The sequence below is a fragment of the Lipotes vexillifer genome, unplaced genomic scaffold (assembly GCF_000442215.2).
Source record: "Lipotes vexillifer unplaced genomic scaffold, Lipotes_vexillifer_v1.1 scaffold172, whole genome shotgun sequence".
Classification (NCBI taxonomy): Eukaryota; Metazoa; Chordata; class Mammalia; order Artiodactyla; family Lipotidae; genus Lipotes; species Lipotes vexillifer.
Genome location: NW_006776799.1, coordinates 827,348 through 848,812, shown reverse-complemented (window position 1 = coordinate 848,812; position 21,465 = coordinate 827,348). Strand labels below are relative to the sequence as shown.

At 35.4% G+C, this 21,465-nt stretch overlaps 1 protein-coding gene across 2 annotated transcripts in view; it reads right to left on the bottom strand.

The window, feature by feature from the left end:
* Positions 1-21,465, bottom strand: part of CASD1 (CAS1 domain sialic acid O acetyltransferase 1) — a 76,698-nt gene that overhangs the window by 41,040 nt on the left and 14,193 nt on the right. For both annotated transcript variants that reach the window (XM_007450645.1, XM_007450646.1), the window contains exons 4-9: positions 10,124-10,168; positions 9,045-9,107; positions 5,225-5,269; positions 4,679-4,802; positions 3,256-3,470; positions 988-1,410 (exon numbers count right to left, since the gene is read on the bottom strand). In XM_007450645.1, the coding sequence (XP_007450707.1) occupies positions 988-1,410; positions 3,256-3,470; positions 4,679-4,802; positions 5,225-5,269; positions 9,045-9,107; positions 10,124-10,168 (915 nt within the window). The remainder of the gene's footprint in view (positions 1-987; positions 1,411-3,255; positions 3,471-4,678; positions 4,803-5,224; positions 5,270-9,044; positions 9,108-10,123; positions 10,169-21,465) is intronic.

Sequence of the window (21,465 nt, the reverse complement as noted above, 5' to 3'; positions counted from 1 at the left end):
GACAGTATACATTAAATATGTTAACATTTTTCTCATAGGATATAAAGTTAATGCTTCTTTCAAAAGAACCTTGGGGGAAAATCAGTTAAAGATTGTCATTTTATTTCTTGATAAAAGAGATAATAAAACTAAAGTATAATATGAATTTGAAAATGAATATAAAAGAGACTTTAAATATTTAAGTTGATACTTATGGTTTTATATTAAGATTACTTTTAAACTATGACAGATATGTTTGTAAATCTAAAAAAATGGCATTTAATAATTTTCTTTAAGAAAATCTTAGAATTTCAGTTAGAAAAGATCTTATAGTTCTTTTATACTTTATTGTGGGAAAAAAAGCTCCTTTATTATACTTTATTTTCTCTAGAATATTCCCACTGGAAATGAAGAACTGATTAATCATCCTCATATGAAAGTTATGTCTTACAATAGAATTTATTAATTCAAATAAATGACTTATAAAGGAGTTATATTAATATTATGAGCAATTACAGCAATACTAAAATAGGAATTCAGAATATTGTGAACAGTGCCCACATTATTATGTAAGTTCTAGTTTGTGTGTACATGTCTGACTATATAAACATATAAATATAAAAAGTGTTTATTAGTATAATTATATATTTTTAACTTATAAATGATAATAGTATCTCATGTTTGAAGACCATTACAAAATTGGGAGCACCTCAACTTTCTCCATCCTCAAGCAGGCAAAATGACACCAAGTCATGATATCTTTTTCATAGGTCATGATTTTCCAACTTTTCAACAGTCTTTATGAAACTATGAACTTTCTCCAAACTGTTTCAAAAAAGCAACAGTTAAGAGTCCACTAAGTGCAGTACAGCTGCAATATTCCTTCATCCTCTTCTATATATGTAAATGTTTGTATATTATGGCATGATAAATGATATTATTTCTTTAATCTACACTTTGTAATGAGATGAAAAGGATAACATGAACTAAAAAGAAAATGACTCTTACCTCCTTAGTATTTTCATTGTAAAATACTCCCAAAACCAAGATGTAGATAATTGGAATAAAGAAAGTTGAATGTGTATAAAATTTGTTTTCCTTCATAAATAGATTTGCACGGTCACACATATAGAAATAAGCCATGATCAGGCCAAGTTTGCAGAAAGACTGTAAAAGTATTCCTAATGGAGACACGGGGGGATTGATAATATTTTTCTTTTCTTCTCCACTTTCCAAATCAGTACAAGGCTTATTCTTCCGATGAGCGTTATGATGAATTATATAAAAAATTAAATATCCAATAATAGATAAAGTGAAAAAACAAGCAGCTAGCTTCTGTAGGAGAGTAAGAGGAGGCCGAGGTTGACAACAGGAACCATCTACAGGCTTCAAAATCCTATTGCAATACACGTTCATAAGAATCATTGCACTCTGTGAAAAAATCAAGTTATTTCATTATTATCTTGTCAGTAATGTATTTCCCATTTGATTTTCTCCTGTGAATACTACGGTTTCAGCACTGAAACCAAAATGCTTTTGTACTTTTTGCTACCATTTCCCAAACATTGATGTAAATAATGGTATTCCTTCAATCTGTAAATAACTAGTTCAGGGTTTTTCCAACTTCTTGGGTTATTAACCGTAATGAAAAATTCATTTTATAATGTGACTCAGAACACTTATATGGGAAACAATACCTATCCTTACTACTTGGAATGCATCTGACTTTCTTCCATTCTACTCTTTAAAAAAAGAAAAAAATGCTGATTTCATGGCTGTTAATGGGCTGTGACCTTTGGTTACAAAAATACTGACAGATGTCAAGGACCAAAGAAATTAACAGATTTTCAATACAAAAGATACCAAGATACTTAAGATAGAGTCCCAGTCTTTAGATGTGAAAAAAGAATATAAAATAACTGCCACCAAAAATAATTAATTCTTAGCTAAAAATATTTATAATATGCCCTTCATTTGGTTTACAGTTTATGGACCACTTAGGATTCAACAGTTTTAAGATTTCTAATTTTAAATGAGGTGTAGAATCTTCAATATGGTTTCATTATAATAAAAATATTCTAGGCAAGCTGTTAAGTATTTCTAGTTAAAGGTTCGGTCAAATCTAGTTTATGAAAACTGTATAGTTTAGGTACCCCTAGAACTCTTAAGATGATTATATTATTTAAGCCTGAAACAGTCAAAGTATTCAGTTATTTAGAAACTCTCATTCTCTTAGCTCTGGGACTTCAGGAGACTCTGAGCCTGGAACTCTTGCAGATAATAGCCTACAAACTCCATCCCAAGGTTCTTAACCAGTTCCAGGGAGTCCACAAAGCCCTGAAAAAATATGGAGAACCATGTGTGTGTGTATGTAGACATGCATTTTTCTTCAGGAGAGGAATAGAACCATTACTTTTAATCAGATACAGGGTTATGTGATCCTCAAAAAGGTTAAGAACAACTGCTTTATAAGAAAACAATAACTCTAAATGATATCTATTGTACTATGTGTGAAAATTTATAATTATGCAGCTCTTTTTTATACTTAACCTAAAATCCTTTTCCACCCATCAATCTGGATTTGTTCAGTATCTACTTTGTACATTGAATCACGCTTAGGGTATCAGAACTAGAAGGAAATAATAAAAATCATTCTACATATTAAAAAAATGTGCTCTTCACAGAAGTTTTTTTTTTTTTTTTTTTTTTGCGGTACATGGGCCTCTCACTGTTGTGGCCTCTCCCGTTGCAGAGCACAGGCTCCGGATGCGCAGGCTCAGCGGCCATGGCTCACGGGCCCAGCCGCTCCGCGGCATGTGGGATCTTCCCGGAATGGGGCACGAACCTGTGTCCCCTGCATCGGCAGGCGGACTCTCAACCACTGTGCCACCAGGGAAGCCCTTCACAGAAGTTTAATTTTGTAAATTTAAGGTTCAAGGCTAAGAGAATATAAAGCAGTAGTTTTCAAACACGAGTGTGCTGAGAACTTATAAGCTTCATATGAAACAAGGGATATTAAGAGTAACTAGCACTCACTAAATGAAGTCGCATTTCCTCCCTTCCGTAACTTTCTCCCTTAGAGTATACTAAAACTCTCACTTACATGTTCAGCTAGGTGATGGAAAGCAAAATTATTTCTAGATCTATGTTTAGATAGAATAACTGCAAGTAATTAAGACTGCAATTAAATTAATTATTTGTTACCACATTATAGTGACATATAGCTATAACCAATTAGATATTACAGTCTGTACTGACAGATACAAGAATTCTTACAGTTTCTCTGCTTGATTCAGGAAGATGTAAGCCATCCAGAGATTCCATGATGGTTTCTTGAGCAATTAATTTGGAAACACTGAACATCTTAACATTCGATTTAGAATTTCTGGTGCTGCTATTCAAAATACTGATTGCAGCTTCATTGTAGGCATCTATCTTCTCATTAGTGATCATTTTCCTATTTTCACTTAATAGATCTTCATAAACAGGATCTGCACATGAAACATATTTTTTAAAATACCCTTAAAAATCCCTACTGGTAGAAATTATAATCATGCAAGTTAGTTAACTGCATTTCATATTTTGTTGTTAAAGTTCAGAGAATTCCAAGCACTTAATAATTCATTTTAAAATAAAGTTTGCCAAGGTTTGCAATAGATTTCCTATCTTGTATTCAATTTTTGAATCAATCCATAACCCTCTTAAAGTTAAAGAACTTTTATACCTCTTCTCTCTTAGGTACATAGCTTTTAGGCAACATTTTTATGTTCTAGCATGTCTTAAGAGTTTAAAAATTTTGGATGCTGGGTTATAGCAGGTAACCGGAGTTTAAAACTGGATTATGGAAGATGGCCTAATTAAGAATAGCAGCCAATCTTTTTTTCCTCCTGTTGCTGATTCATTTTGCAAACTTTGTTCACACAATTAGGAGGTAATATTATTAAGAATCGAGGTCTTTTATCACTTACCATAAATCATTTAAATTTAACTTTTTCCTCACTTTAGTAATAGAAAGGTTAACAATGAGTCTGTAAATGAAGTAGGGATTTTGGAAGAGATTATCACCACCGTGTTGTTTCTCTCAGCTTGACATTAAACTTGGAAACAATCATAAGAGTTTCTGACAAACAACCTGAATTGCTAAAATACCCAAGGCATTTCATACTGTGCTAGGCATTAAATAATGGACATTCAATAAACTCCTGAAATGACTTGATCTAATGTCAACTTTCTCTTAAAGAATTTCATTACCAAGTATAAACTAGCCGGTTTGAATTTAAATATATTGTCGATTCCAAAGAATATTTACTTCCAATGAACCTAATATTATGAACCAGACAATTTTTTCTCTATTTCCCAATCACAATAAATATACTTGGTAAGAAATTAAAAATCAGAGGCAAACATCTTATTTGCCTTTAGGACTTATTCTCTTTGTTATACTCTGCAGCTGTTCTACCTGCTAAGGTTCCTTGGAGAATCTATTTATTATTAATTTTTTTTACTTATTATATTTATTTGTCTATTCCTTAAGTTCAAAACAGGAAAGCAAATAGCTCAAATTTATTCTAATTTTTCAAACCTTATTTCAAAATTTATTCTCATAAAGTAGCAATTCTGCTTCTTGAAATAGAAGATAATAGAAACCTATACCTCAAAATATATACAAAATGACATTTTTTCATTACTTATCCCTTACCTTGTAAGACCCAATACACATCACTAGTCTTTGCCAATTTTTCTAAAAGTGGTGCTATGGAGGTAATGTTCATTTTATATTGGGAAAGTGCTTCGTTGCTGCCATTGTGAATTTTAATAGACCACTAAGAGGAAGTAAAAATTAAACATTAATTATTTGTCACAGAAAAATTAAAGTATATCATTTCCTCTGTTGTAACAAAGGTTATTTTAAGATAATTCCCATTCTTATTCAATGTTAGAATAAAGTATGGTCAAATTATTTCATGAAATATATGAAGGCAGTTATAAAAAGCTGATATAAAATTAGACTTTCAATGTATAACGTTCAAGAAGAATGTAATTTTAGATATAAAATAATATTGACATTTACCATCAAATTTCCCAAGTTCATTCAGATCTTTTAAAAAAATTATCTAATTAATAGAAATAGGAATTAAAATATGAGTATAATCAAGAATTCTATATAACATAAGTTAATTTTTTCTTAGCATGTTCTTAAGTATGAAACAAAAATCATTATGTAAGAATACAGATAATAACTTACTGTGGCAGCTCCTGCTACAACCACATGGGGCTTTGCAACAGAATCCTGAAGAAAGAAAAATCTTTATAATAGTGTTATATTCAGTTCAGGAAATTAACACAAGTAATATCCCTTAATTTTTTCCCTTAAATTTAAGTTCTTCTTCCATTTAAATGCATTTTAATTTTCTAGGGTTCCTTATCAGATTCTTGTTACAACAAGATGGACACCCCATGCCTAAAACCTTACATGGTTATATGACTATACAGGATGGCATGAGCCTTGTATGGCTAATTCTTTGGTGTTCTTTAAAACAAAAACAAAGACAAAAAAACACTACTGAAATCTAACACAGTCTGAATTCTGAGTAAACTGTGTAAAGCTCTAGTATATTATGTCAGCCAATTAAAAAGTATTCTTGGAAGCCTAAAGGGTATACAGTTTAAGTGTTAAATAAAATGCAGTGCTCTAAAGAAACAGGATCTTTTGGGAAAGCCAATCTAGTACATATTTAACAGTAAACTGATAATTATTATAGACCATAATGTGGAAAAAAATGAGAAATTTGGTAGAGATCCTCACCTAGTGCAAATTATACTATTAATAATACTATCAGTTATATAGTACTTAGTAATTTACTAAGTATTTCTCTTAAATTAGCTCATTTTAATATAGATTCTTGCCACTTGTTAGATAGGCAGGAAGATATTATACATATCTTATAAAAAAAGGCGATAGACTCAGAAAGGTTTATAGCTATTGCTGAGGCCTGGCAGGAACAAAGCCAGAACTTAATTAAGTCTTCCGACTACTGGGTTCAATGCATCTTCCACAACATAGAAGATCTGATAATACAATCATGTGCACAAGAAACAATTAAAAACAAGAAATCAGAAAAAGTCCAACCCATATATAAAAATAGAAATGACAGTTACTGTCTCATTATGAAGGTAAAACATGCTCAGTGGAGAAAACTATGAAAGCAGAGAAAAGTAATAACAAAATTAATCTATTTCTCGTCAGAGATATTCCAGTTTCCAGTCTAGCATGCTCCATTTTACATTGCTACTTTAGTGAAACTTTCCTCATCCGTAGGTGGCTCCCTTTCTCACTCTTCACAGTGGTTATCCCAAATCAGTTTTTCCTTACACAGGTCCCTCCTGTCCTCCTCACTTTTGGCATAAAGCCTAATTCTCAAACTTCACAGAGAAAACAGAATTCATCTGGCTTGTGTGCTCTTGCCTTCCTTCCTCCATTCTTACAACTTTGTCCATATGCTCACCCAGTCTACCTTCCTCTGACAGGAGAGTAAACAAAATATGTTCCTATCCTGCTTAATGGCTAACGCATTGCTCTGCATTTATATCTCCTCCCTTTTTACTTCTGGAGCTATATCCATAAGTTATCTCCTCAGACTCCTGAATTATCCATTTCATCCTTCTCTACTCTTCTTTCTTCCCTCAATCCACAAAATGTTAAATCATCTTTATCCTCAAAAAATGCTCCTTCAATCCTGTCTCACTCTCAAATTCTTCCCGTTCACACTCTTGACCAACAGATTAGTTGGAAGAGCATTCCGCTTTCACTATGCTAATTTCTGTATCGCTCATTTATGCCTCAACTTACCATGTTTTGATTTTGAATTAACCATCCATTAAAACTGCCCTCAGAGCCCATTAATGAACTCTGAATTGCCAAATCCTGTAGTTTCATTCTACCATATATAGTTCCTAAAGTGACACTACTATCCACTTTTTAAAACTCTTTCCTTCTCTGTGTGTGATATTACAGTTATTCTTCTTCTGCTTTTCCTCTTACTCCTTTTACTACCTCCTCTCATAATCTTTTTTATAGTTCCATTCCTACACTCTCTTCTTTAATCTATAGTTGCTGCCTATTCAATTATTTCTATTCAAGTCACCTCAAATATCAACTCACTCCATACCAAGACTCCCCAAATCCATCTAAGTAGCTCAGACTTAATGACTACCGTTCACCTACAGAATTAAATCTAAATTGCTGGTTTCCTTAATTACCTATATCTGCCACTCACCTAGAAGCTCTTTGAGGAGAGGAACTCTGTTATGTTAACCAGGGTAACAACGGTGTTTAGCCTGGTGCCTAAAATATGGCAGCTGATTTATAAATATCTGTTGGATAACAGTAGAGTTGTTTAAATTCAACTTTGCTTTTATGCCTGTAAGTATCTGTAAGGCTATTTCAGTTCATAAGTATATCTTTCTAATCCACTGTTCTTCTAGAAATATTATCTACTCTGTAAAGCTTTCTTAGATCCTCACTACTCTAAACCACCCTCATCCTAAGTGCCTCTATCCATGGTGCTTTCATAGTTGTGTTCAGTTCTATTGTTACCCTTCATATTATCATACCTTTATTCATAAGAAAGTCACTATCTACTAGATTGCACATTCCTCAAAGCCTGAGACTGGGGCTAATTCCCAGTCACATTCCTAATACCTAGAACAAAGCTAGTAATAGTACGTACATAATAAAAATATAGAACTTTGTATTCTCAGGATCTAGCAGCTTATTATGGAAATATTAAAAAATAAATATATAAATACATGCATACATACATACTCTTTGATTGAAACCAATGAACTAATCAATCTCAGGTAACTACATGGCCATCTATCCAAATAAGTTGAATCTTCCCTCTCCCCCAATAATCATAAGGAGTTTTACAGGAGAATCTAAAGCTCCAAAAACTAGTGTTAGCAAATTATAAGAACAGAAGATCTGAATATGCAATATATCTCCAGGTTAGTAAATAACAAAGGTTTTTTGTGATCTTGCCTGACTTATAAATTATATTACACTGATGTTTGTTTAACTGTGAATTTCTACTACTTTAATGGATATACTTTCAGGTCCAGTACAAAGGTAAAACACATGTTTGAATCATCTGAAATACACTCATAACATTATACTTTTGGACATTTAAAAACAACACATCAATAAAAACAAACAAAATTATGTGAGATCCCAATTTTCCAGAAAGTTGAATTCTAGAAATTGTCTGCATGTTTGTTTTTTGAAAACTTAAACATTTTCTTAAAGAAACAAAGTTAAAAATGTTGACTAGGTTCTCACGGGATCCTACCAAAGTCTATTTGGTTGCTGTACTAAACACTTATTGTGAAAAGAAGCAAAGAAAAATATCATTGCAACACAAGTAATTAAGCAAAACAAGGTCAACAAAATTGAATATTGTTTTATCCATCCCAAATGCAAACCTCTGGAAAAGAATACAGGTTTAAATAAAGGACTGACAAGGAGCTATATGGAGAGACTGTGGAAGTTCTAAAGTGCACTTGTGAGAAGTTAGGGGTTTTCTGAGGTTAACAGCATACTTGCCTTATATCTAATTTAACTCCAAACGTTACGAGCCAAAACACATTAGGCTCGACTTTTAGGTCACAAATATAATGATAAAAGGGAAGAAAACAGGATATTAAAAAAAAAAAAAGTTTCCTGAAGTTATCAGGACATGAGTTTGAAGAACAAAGTGGACAAATGCTCAAGAGAATGTATATAGTGCTAGAAAGATGATCTGAGTTTGAATTAACTGAGCTACAACAGTAACAGAAAGTTTTAAATCAGTAAAGTGTGGTATAAGCATAATCACCATAGGGTTAGAATGGTGATAACAGAAGCACTGGATCAAAACTTTCTTCTCTAAGTGATAATCAACCCAGCATGGTCGAAATCAAAAAGGTTGGTATAAAGTACAGGAGAGTGGGACAGGTGAGTATGGGAGAATGAGCTTTCAAAATGTGATTGCTCAAAACCAGCAAGGCCTATATTTTCAAATACAGACCTCAGTCCACACTTTGATACACTGTTTCATAGAACCATTAACCTCTGGATGCCACAGAAAATCCTAAAAGAGAAATGTAAGAAGTCAAAGAAAATATTGTATGCACCATTCAAAATAAACTTTAACATATCTCTTATAGAGTACTTAAAAGTAAAACACTACCTTATCTACAATATCTTCATCTCTCATCTCATTTTGGTAAGAGTCTCACAATAGTTCTCCTTATGTCCACTTTTGCTTTTCTCTAAAATATTCCCCACATTTTAGTCAGAGTAATGTTTTAAAATTTTAAATCTGATCTTGCCACACTCCTGCTTAAGTATTCAAGGACTTTCAATCAGTTGCCCTGAGAATAAATTCCAAAGTCCTTAAAATTCCTAAGAAGTTGCAGGATCTGGCCTCTGCCTAAACATTCTGTCTTTTCTCCTGCCATTTTCCCCCTTGCTAAGTGTCCTTTTGGTTCTCATTCAGCTCCTGCAATGCTCTATGTGCTCCTTTTTCTCCAGGGCTTTGTTCCTGTTCCTTCTGCCTATCAGGCTCATAAACTCTCCCCCTAAGCCTAACTAGCTTGAGGCCTCAGTTAAAACATTATTTCCTCAAGGAGAAAAACTACTTTTAATAATTCCTTGTTCTATACATTTCTAATGCCCCACTTTTTCCTTTTTGCCATCCTTATCCCATGTTTAATTGCATGTAGAAAACTATAATGACTCATACACTCCATTAGATCTAGGACATTGTTGTCTTGATCCCCATCTGTATTCTCAGTATCTAGAAGTCACCTGTGACTGGGAATTCAAGAAATTAATATATGTTCTTTTATGAACTTTGATCCTAAATACATACTGGTTTCATATTAACGTACAAGATTATTTTTTCCTGGATAAAAATCTGAGAGAACAAATTTTCTATGTTATTACACAAAATAGTGCACACATTTATGAAATTATCTTACTCTACTTATCTGCTCCCAATACACTGAAACACATTTAGCATGTTCAAAGCATTAGCTGATCTGCAAATAAATTAACCAATGAATAGTTTCAACATTATAACATTTAGCTGTTATATGAACTTACCACTTTAACTGATGCAGTCTTGTCTTCAAAAGGAATGTTTTCATGCTGCCATAAAAAAGGGGGAGAGACAACAGAGAAATATTAATGTGTAGATTAACTGTATGTAAATAATTCCTCCTTTAGCTGCTTTTGTTGACTCATTTATACACCATATCCCAATTAACTACATTCAACCTGAAGGGGAAAAGACCTGCATAGACTGCCAAAAAATAAGTGATATTAAACTGTTTATATGTGATCTTCAACATCTAAGATGTAAAGATAAAACTCCAACTATGAATAAGCAGGTATGTGAACACGCCTATGTAAATTATCTTTTTGACAAGCTTCCCATGATTCAAATTTAATCCTAGTATTATTATCTATGGTAGAGACCGATTGCTGCCAATGTAATATGGCTAGATGTAATATGGGTCATTTCCAGGCTGAAGTTCGCAGGGCAATTCTAGTCTCTGCCTTAACCTGATACAGAGACTGACGAGGTTGAATGTCCCAAATGGTACAACTAGAAAATAGTAAAAATTCCAATAGCAAAAATCGCTGAATGACTGCATGGAGCAAAGCCCCTTGCCAAACCACCTAGGACAAGCAGTGCTAAGTATTAAGATTGTAGCATGGTTTGCTGCTGCAGCAACATCTAGTCTATTCTCACCAATATACTAGTACAGGCCCTGTCTAAACAGGAATGGACATATATGACTCTAGGTTATTGTAGATTTCACTTAGAAGGCAGTAAATAGTCAAGTTGTAGAAAAAAATTAAAATCCAGAGACTACAACTTCTTGTAACTAGGTATTCCATAAAGAGAATAAAAATCCTTTCATAGTTAAATATCCAGGATGGAACAGGGGTGGTTAATAAGAAGCTAATTCTCTTCCTAAGACCAAGGTTGAAATGTTTTAATTAATTTAACCAGACAGTATTTGTTTTTATAATGAAATAAAGTTTGCTTTTATCAACAAGCTAAATTTTTAAATTCTTATTAGTCCTGCTTAAGCATCTTTTCCCAAAATGACTTTTTAAAAAAATTTTTTTTATTGGAGTATAGTTGATTTACAATGTTGTGTTAGTTTCTGGTGTACAGCAGTGAATCAGTTATATATGTACATATATCCATTCTTTTCCCATATAGGCCATTACAGAGTACTGAGTAGAGGTCCCTGTGCTATACAGCAGGTTCTTACTAGTTATCTATTTTATACATAGTAGTGTGTATATGTCAATCCCAATCTCCCAATTTATCCCTCCCCACCCTATCCCCTGGTAACTATAAGTTTGTTTTCTATACCCGTGACTCTACTTCTGTTTTGTAAATAAGTTAATTTGTACCCTTTTTCCCCAAAAGGACTCTTGAGGCCATTAAATCAACAAAATTTTAAGGTATGATATATGAAAAGAGCTTTCTTGGTCAAATAAGTCTGGGAAATACTGGGACAGAGAAAATCATATAGGTGTTCTCCTACTCCATCCTAACTTTTAACAAATTCTTACTCAGAAATAGTGTGTCATGAAATTCCTTTTTCCTTTTTGCATAGCACGGTTAATTCAATCAATTCAATCTGTGTTTCCTTTATTATTTTAATATATAACATTTGCTATATACAAAATAATATATCACATATATGTAAGTCACAAGGCATAGTAAAAATAAGCACTTGTGAATCCATGGCACAAATCAGAATGCTACCAAGACATGGAATGACCTATATGGCCCTCTCCCTCTCAAATTCCGTGCTTTGCCCAAAAAGAACAACCATCTTGAATTTGATTTTGCTTTCTTTTTTATTATACAGTTTTGTCATATGTATATGCATCTTCAAATGATATACTGTTCCGTTGTGTTGGCTTTCACTCCAACTTTTAATTTTGAAAAATTTCAGATTTATTATAGCAAAGTTAATACCCTTTACCAATGGTTAACATTTTCTACACTAGCTTCACGTGTCTCTACGCACCACATGTATTGGGTGGGCCAAAAGGTTAGTTCAGTTTTTTCCGTTAGGTGGCTCTAGTACACTTAGTTGGTCTTTAACTTCATTCGAAACAATTTTGTTAGATTGTATGTGACAGCTATCATATCAGCGTGCATTTAAAAAAAGACATCAAAATTGGTGAATCTTTGTGTAGCCTTTTTTTTTTTTTTTTTTTTTGGCGCGGTACTCGGGCCTCTCACTGTTGTGGCCACTCCCGTTGCGGAGCACAGGCTCTGGACGCACAGGCTCAGCGGCCATGGCTCATGGGCCCAGCCGCTCTGCGGCATGTGGGATCTTCCCGCACCGGGGCATGAACCTGTGTTCCCCGCATCGGCAGGAGGACTCTCAACCACTGTGCCAGCAGGGAAGCCCCTTGTGTAGCCATTTTAATATTGAAGATGGAAGAAAAAAAGCGACATTTTTGGCAGATTACGCTTCATTATTTCAAAAAGCAAGTGAAATGCAAAAAAAGATTTGTGCAGCTTATGGAGAAGGTGTTGTGACTGATCAAACATGTCAAAAGTGGTTTGCGAAGTTTCATGCTGGAGATTTCTTGCTGGACGATGCTCCATGGTCAGGTAGACGAGTTGAAGTTGATAGCAATCAAATCAAAACAGTAATTGAGAACAATCAGTGTTATACCACACAGGAGATAGCTGACATACTCAAAATATCCAAATCAAGCTTTGGAAATCATTTGCACCAGCCTGGTTATGTGAATCACTTTGATGTTTAGGTTCCACGTAAGTTAAGAGAAAAAGACCTTCTTTACCATATCTCCGCATGCAATTCTCTACTGAAATGTAATGAAAATGTTCTGTTTTTAAAACAAATTGTGACGGGCGATGAAAAGTGGATACTGTACAAAATGTGGAATGGAAGAGATCGTGCGGCAAGCGAAATGAACCACCACCAACCACACCAAAGTCCGGTCTTCATCCAAAGAAGGTGATATTGTGTATATGGTGGGATTGGAAGGGAGTTCTCTATGATGAGCTCCTTCAGAAAAACCAAATGATTAATTCCAACAAGTACTGCTCCCAATTAGACCAACTGAAAGCGGCACTTGACGAAAAGTGTCCAGAATTAGTCAACAGAAAAATGCATAATCTTCCATCGGGATAACACAAGATCACGTTTCTTTGATGACCTGGCTAAAACTGTTACAGCTTGGCTAGGAAGTTCTGATTCATCTGCCGTATTCACCAGACATTGCACCTTTGGATTTCCATTTATTTAGGTCTTTACAAATTCTCTTAATGGAAAAAAATTCAATTCCCGAGAAGCCTGTAAAAGGCACCTGGAACAGTTCTTTGCTCAAAAAGATAAAAAGTTTTAGGAAGATGGAATTATGAAGTTGCCTGAAAAATCGCAGAAGGTAGTGGAACAAAAGAGTGAGCACATTGTTCAATAACATTCTTGGTGAAAATGAAAAATGTGTCTTTTATTTTTACTTAAAAAACCGAAGGCAGTTTTTGGCCCACTCTATACATAGTTTTTCTCCTTTGCTGAACCACATGAAAGTAAACTGCAGACATAGTAACAATTTTACCCTTAAATACACATCTCCAAAGAATAGGTACATTCTCTTACATAACTGCAATACTACAGTCCCACCTAAGAATTTGACATTGATATTATCTAATTTAATATACAGTGCATGTTCAACTTTCCCTAATTGCCAATAATGTCTTCTCTATAGTTCTTATATTTTAATCTAGAATTCAATTAAAAACAGGTATTGTGTACCCGACTGGAGACAAGATGGTGGAGAAAAAGGACCTTGAGCCCACCTCCTCTCACAAGAACATCAAAATCACAACTAACTGCTGAACAACCATGGATTAAAAAAAGACTGGAACCTACCAAAAAAGATATTCTACACCCAAAAACATAAAGAAGAAACCCAACAAGACAGTAGGAGAGGCACAGTCATGATATAATCAAATTCCATATCCTGGGTGGGTGACCCACAAGGAGAATAATTATATCACAGAAGTTCTCCCACAGGAATGAGAGTTCTGAGCTCCATGTCAGGCCCCCAGCCTGGGGGTCCAGCATCGAGAGGAGGAACCCCCAGAGCATTTAGCTTTGAAGGCCAGCGGGGCTTGACTGCAGTAGCTCCACAGGAATGGGGGAAACAGGGCACATACAGGTCTTGTGAGGGCACACTTAGAGGGCACACATAAGGTCTTGTGAGCACCAGGACCCAGGGCAAAAACAGTGACTTCATAAGAGACTGGACTGGACCTACCTGCTGGTCTTGGAGGGTCTCCTGGGAGGCTTGGGCATCTGTAGCTCTCTCTGGGGTCATAAAAGCTGGTGGTGTAATATCGGGGAGTGTTCCTCTACTTGAACTCTTGCTGGAGACAGACATCTTTCTTGGGTAATTAGCATCAAGACCAGGTCCCACCTAACAGCCTGTAGGCTCCAAGACTGGAACACCTCAGGCCAAACAATCAACAGGCGGGGAACACAGCCCCACTCATCAGCAGACAGGCTGCCTAAAGACTTCCTAAGCCCATAGCCACCTCTAGACATGCCCCTTGACATAGCCCTGCCCACCAGAGGGCCAAGACCCAGCTCCATTTACCAGTGCACAAGCACCAGCCTCTCCCACCAGAAGTCTGCACAAACATCTAGACCAGATTAACTCACCATAAGGCAGACACCAGAAGCAAGAAAACTACGATCTGGAGGCCTGTGGAACCAAGTCTGCAAACGCAGGTCAGAACCTACCCTGAGACCAGCTGGTCACTGGACCTTGGGTAATGAGAGGGAAAGTGTACTGCTGGGACACATAGGACATCCCCTATAGGGGGCCACTTCTCCAAGGTCGAGAAACATAACTAAACTTCCACATACATAAAAATACAAATAAAAATTTAGACAAAATGTGATGGCAGAGGAATATGTTCCAGATGAAGGAAAAAGAAAAAAACCCCGAAGAACTAAGTGATGCAGAGATAGGCAATCTACCTGAGAAAGAGTTAAGAGTAATGATTGTAAAGATCATCCAAGAAATCAGGAAAAGCATGGATATACAGAGCAAGAAGGTACAAGAAGTTTATAGCAAAGAGTCAGAAAAATATAAAGAGCAACCAAACAGAGATGAAGAATACAGTAATTGAAATGAAAAATACACTAGAAAGAATCAACAGCGGAATAAATGAGGCAGAAGAATGGATAATTAGGTAAGTGAGCTGGAAGACAGAGCGCTGGAAATCACTGCTGTGGAAAAGAAAAAAGAATGAAAAAAACGAGGACAGTTTAAGAGACCTCTGGGACAATGTCAAATGCACCAACATTCACATGATAGGGGTCCCAGAAGGAGAGAGAGAGAAAGGTCCTGAGAAAATATTTGAAGAGATAACAGCTGAAAATTTCCCTTAACATGGGAAAGGAAACAGTCACCCAAGTCCAGGAAGCACAGAGAGTCCCATATAAGATTAACCCAAGGAGGAACATGCCCAGAAACATAACTGACAGAAATTAAAAGCAAAGAGAAAATATTAAAAGCAACAAGGGAAAAACAACAAATAACATACAAGGGAATCCCCATAAGACTATCGGCTGATTTTTCAGCAGAAACTGTACAGGCCAGAAGGGAATGGCATGGTAAATTTAAAGTGATGAAAGGGAAACACCTGCAACGAAGAACACTCTACCCAGCAAAGCTCTCATTCAGATTTGACAGAGAAATCAAAAACTTTACAGACAAGCAAAAACTAAAAGAATTCAGCACCACCCAACCAGCTTTACAACAAATGCTAAAGGAATTTCTTTAGATGGAAAGAAAAGGCAACAATTAGAAACAATAAAATTATGAAATGGGAAAACTCACCAGTTAAGGCAAACATAGAGTAAAGGTAGCAAAACACCCACATGCAAATATAACACCAAAACCAGTAACTGGGAGAGACGGAAAGTACAAATGCAGGATATTTGAAATGCATTTGAAATTAAGATATCAGCAACTTAAAACAATCATGTATATATATAGACTGCTATCAAAACCTCATGATAACCACAAACCAAAAAAACTATAATAGATATACATACAAAAAAAGAAAAAGGAATCCAAGCACAACACTAAGGATAGTCATCAAATCAGAAAAGAAGAGAACAAAAGAGGGAAGGAAGAAAATAGACCTATAAACACAAATCCAAAACAATGGCAATAAGAACACACATATCACTAATTACCTTAAATGTAAACAGAGTAACTGCTCCAACCAAAAGATGTACACTGGTTGAATGGATACAAAAACAAGACCCGTATATAGGTTGTCTGAAAGAGACCCACTTCAGATCTAGAGACACATACAGAAGGAAAGTGAGGGGATGGAAAAAGGTATTCCAAACAAATGGAAATTAAAAGAAAGCTGGGGGCTTCCCTGGTGGCGCAGTGGTTGAGAGTCCGCCTGCTGATGAAGGGACACGAGATCATGCCCCAGTCTGGGAGGATCCCACATGCCGCGGAGCGGCTGGGCCCGTGAGCCATGGCCGCTGAGCCTGCGCGTCCAGAGCCTGTGCTCTGCAACGGGAGAGGCCACAACAGTGAGAGGCCCGCATACCGCAAAAAAAAAAAAAAAGAAAAAAAAAGAAAGCTGCAGTAGCAATACTCATATCAAAGAAAATAGACTTTAAAATAAAGAATGTTAACAAGAGACAAAGAATGACACTACAGAATGATCAAGGGATCAATCCAGGAAGAAAAGATAACAATTGTAAATATATATGCACCCAACACAAGAGCACCTCAATATACAAGGCAAATGTTGACATAAAGGGAGAAATTGACAGTAACACAGTAATGGGGGGACTTTAACACCCCACGTATGTCAATGGAAAAATCATCCGGACAGAAAATTAATAAGGAAACACAGGCCTTAAATGACACATAGACCACTGGATTTAATTGATATTTATAGAGCATCCCATCTGAAAGCAGAAGAATGCACATTCTTTCCAAGTGAACATGGAACATTCTTCAGGAGAGGTCACATACTGGGCCGCAAATCAAGCCTGGGTAAATGTAAGAAGACTGAAATCATAATAAGCATCTTTTCCAACCACAATGCTATGAGGTTAGAAATCAACTAACAAGAAAAAAAGTATAAAAAACACAAACACGTGGAGGCTAAACAATATGCTACGAAACAACCAATGGATCACTGAAGAAAACAAAGTGGAAATCAAAAAATACCTAGAGACAAATGAAAATGAAAACACAACGATCCAAAACCTATGGGATGCGGCAAAAGCAGTTCTAAGAGGGAAGTTCATAGCAATACAAGCTTACCTCAGGAAACAAGAAAGATCTCAAATGAACAACCTAACCTTATACCTAAAGCAACTAGAGAAAGAAGAATAAACAAAACACAAAGTTAGCAGAAGGAAAGAAATCATAAAGATCAGATCAGAAATAAATGAAATAGAGATGAAAACAATAGAAAACATCAATGAAACTAAAAGCTGGTTCTTTGAAAAGATAAACAAAATTGATAAATCTTTAGCCAGGCTCATCAAGAAAAAAAGGGAGAGGGCTCAAATCAATAAAATTAGAAATGAAAAAGGATAAGTTACAATGGACACCACAGAAATACAAAGGATCATAGAAGACTACTGAAAGCAACTATATGCCAATAAAATGGACAACCTAGAAGAAATGGACAAATTCTTAGAAAGGTACAATTTCCCAAAGCTGAACCAGGAAGAAATGGAAAATATGAACAGACCAATCACAAGCACTGAAACTGAAACTGTGACTAAAAACTCCCAACAAAATCCAGGACCAGATGGCTTCACAGGTGAATTCTATCGAACATTTAGAGAAGAGTTAACACCTATTCTTCTGCAACTCTTCCAAAAACTGCAGAGGAAGGAACACTCCCAAAATCATTCTATGAGACCGCGATCACCCTGACACCAAAACCAGACAAAGATACCACAAAAAAAGAAAATTACAGGCCAATATCACTGATGAACATAGACGCAAAAATACTTAACAAAATGCTAGCAAACTGAATCCAACAATACATTAAAAGGATCATACACCATGATCAAGTGATATTTATCCCAGGGATGCAAGGACTGTCGAATATCAGCAAATCAATCAGTGTGATACACCACATCAACAAATTTAGGAATAAAAACCATATGGTCATCTCAATAGATGCAGAAAAAGCTTTTGATAAAATTCAACACCCATTTATGATAAAAAACTCTACCAAAAATGGGCATAGACAGAACCTACCTCAACATAATAAAGGCCTTATATGACAAACGCACAGCTAACATCATACTTAATGGTGAAAAGCTGAAAGCATTTCCTCTAAGATCAGCAAACAAGACAAGGATGTCCACTCTTGCCACTTTTATTCAACATAGTTCTGGAAGTCCTAGCCACAGCAATCAAAGAAAAAGAAACAAAAGGGATCCAAATTTTTTTAAAAAGGCAGTAAAACTGACACCGTTTGCAAATGACGTGATACTACACATAGAAAATCCTAAAGATGCTACCAGAAAACTACTAGAGCTCATCCATGAATTTGGTAAAGTTGCAGGATACAAAATTAATACACAGAAATCTCTTGCATTCCTATGCACTAACAACAAAAGATCTGAAAGAGAAATTAAGGAAACAATCCCATTTACCACCACATCAGAAAGAATAACCCTACCTAAGGAGGCAAAAGATCTGTACTTCAAAAACTGTTAAGACGCTGATGAAAGAAATCGAAGATGACACAAACAGATGGAAAGATATATTGTACCATGTCCTGGGATGGGAAGAATCAACATCTTCAAAATGACTATAATACCCAAGGTAATCTACAGATTCCATGCAACCCCTATGAAATTACCAAAGGCATTTTTTGCAGATCTAGAACAAAAAAATCTTAAAATTTGTATGGAAACACAAAAGACCCCGAATAGCCAAAGCAATCTTGTGAAAGAAAAATGGAGTGGGAGGAATCAGGCTCCCTGACTTCAGACTATACAACAAAACTACAGTTATCAAAACAGCATGATACTGCCACAAAACAGAAATACACATCAATGGAACAGGCTGGAAAGCCCAGAAATTAATCTATGACAAAGGAGGCAAGCATATACGATGGAAAAAAGACAGTCTCTTCAGTAAGTGTTGCTGGGAAAACTGAACAGCTACATGTTAAAGAATGAAATTAGAACATTCTCTAACACCAAACACAAAAGTAAACTTAAAGTGGATTAAAGAACTAAATGTAAGACCGGATACTAATAGTTCTTAGAGGAAAACATAGGCAGAACATTCTTTGACATAAAGTGCAGCAATATCTTTTGCATTTAACTCCTAGAGTAATGAAAACAAAAATAAACAAATGGGACCTAATTAAACTTAAACACTTTTGCACAGCAAAGGAAACCATAAACAAAATAAAAAGACAACACACAGAATGAGAGAAAATATTTGCAAATGATGCAATGGACAAGGAATTAACCTCCAAAATATACAAACAGCTCATGCACCTCAATATAAAAAAAAAACCCAATCAAAAAATGGGCAGAAGATCTAAATAGACATTTCTCCAAAGATATATGGATGGCTAAAAAGCACATGAAAAGATGCTCAACATTGCTAATTGTTAGAAAAGTACAAATCAAAACTACAATGAGGTATCACCTCACACCATCAGAATGGCCATCATCAAAAACTTTACAAACAATAAATGCTGGAGAACGTGTGGAGAAAATGGAACACTCTTATACTGTTGGTGGGAATGTAATTTGGCACAGCCACTATGGAGAACAGTATGGAGGTTCCTTAAAAAACTAAAAATAGAGCTACCATATGACCCAGCAATCCCACTCCTGGGCATATATCTGGAGAAAACCATAATTTGTAAAGATACATGCACCCAGTGTTCATTAGAGCACTATTTACAATAGCCAAGACATGAAAGCAACCTAAATGTCCACTGACAAAGCAGTAGATAAAGAAGATGTGGTATATATATTCAATGGAATATTACTCAGCCATAAAAAAGAATGAAATAATGCCATTTGCAGCAACATGGATGGACCTAGAGATTAGTATTCTAAGTGATGTGAACCAAAGACAAATATCATACGATATCACTTATATGTGGAATTAAAAAAGTGATACAAATGAACTTATATACAGAACAGAAATACACCCACAGGCATAGAAAACAGACTTAATGTTACCAAAGGAAAAAGTGGGGGAGGGATAAATTAGGAGTTTGGGATTAACATATACACAGTATTATATATAAAATAGATAACCAACAAGAACCTACTGTATAGCACAGAGAACTATACTCAGTATTTTTTAATAACCTGTAACGTAAAAGAATTCTGAAAAAGAATATATATATATATATTCACTTTGCTATACACCTGAAACTTACACAACATTGTAAATCAACTATACTTCAATAAAAAAGAAGAGAAAAAACAACAGGTATTGCATTTAGTTGTCATGTCCCTTTAGTTTCATTTTATATATCAATTTATCAATACACATCAAATATTATATTCGTTATATTTTTAGAATCTAGGTTAATTGATACAATGCACCAAATCTAGATTATAAACAGCACTGATAGTTACCCTCTTGAACATCTCTTTACATGAGTCACTTTCTGTAATAGTTCTAAATGTTCATAGACTATACAAATGTTCACCCTCACATAACAATGCCAATTATTATTATTATTATTATTATTTTTGGTACGCAGGCCTCTCACTGCTGTGGCCTCTCCCGTTGTGGAGCACAGGCACCGGAGGTGCAGGCTCAGCGGCCATGGCTCACGGGCCCAGCCACTCCATGGCATGTGGGATCCTCCTGGACCGGGGCATGAACCCGTGTCCCCTGCATCAGCAGGCAGACTCTCAACCACTGCACCACCAGGGAAGTTCTGCAAATTATTTTTTGAAGTGTTTATAACAATGTACCATCACTAGTGGTTTGAGACACAGCCTGTTACATCCTGTTAGACTTCATATTTTTTGCCATTGTCAAACTTAATTTTGCCACTATAGTAGGTATAAAATGCTATCTCACTATGGTCTTAATTTGCATTTCCCCTATTACTAATGAGGTTAAACATCTTTTAGATTTACACTGGGATTTATGTTTCCTCTTCTGTGAAATGTCTGATCATGACTTTCCTCTTTTTATTCTACTGGGTTGTCTTTTTTATTAATTGGTTCCTTTTGTCTCTTGGATATATGCAACAAATATCGTCTCCCAGTTTATAGTTGTCTTTTTTTTCTTTAAGGTATCTTTTTTTTTTTTTTTTTTTGCGGTATGGGGGCCTGTCACTGTTGTGGCCTCTCCCGTTGTGGAGCACAGGC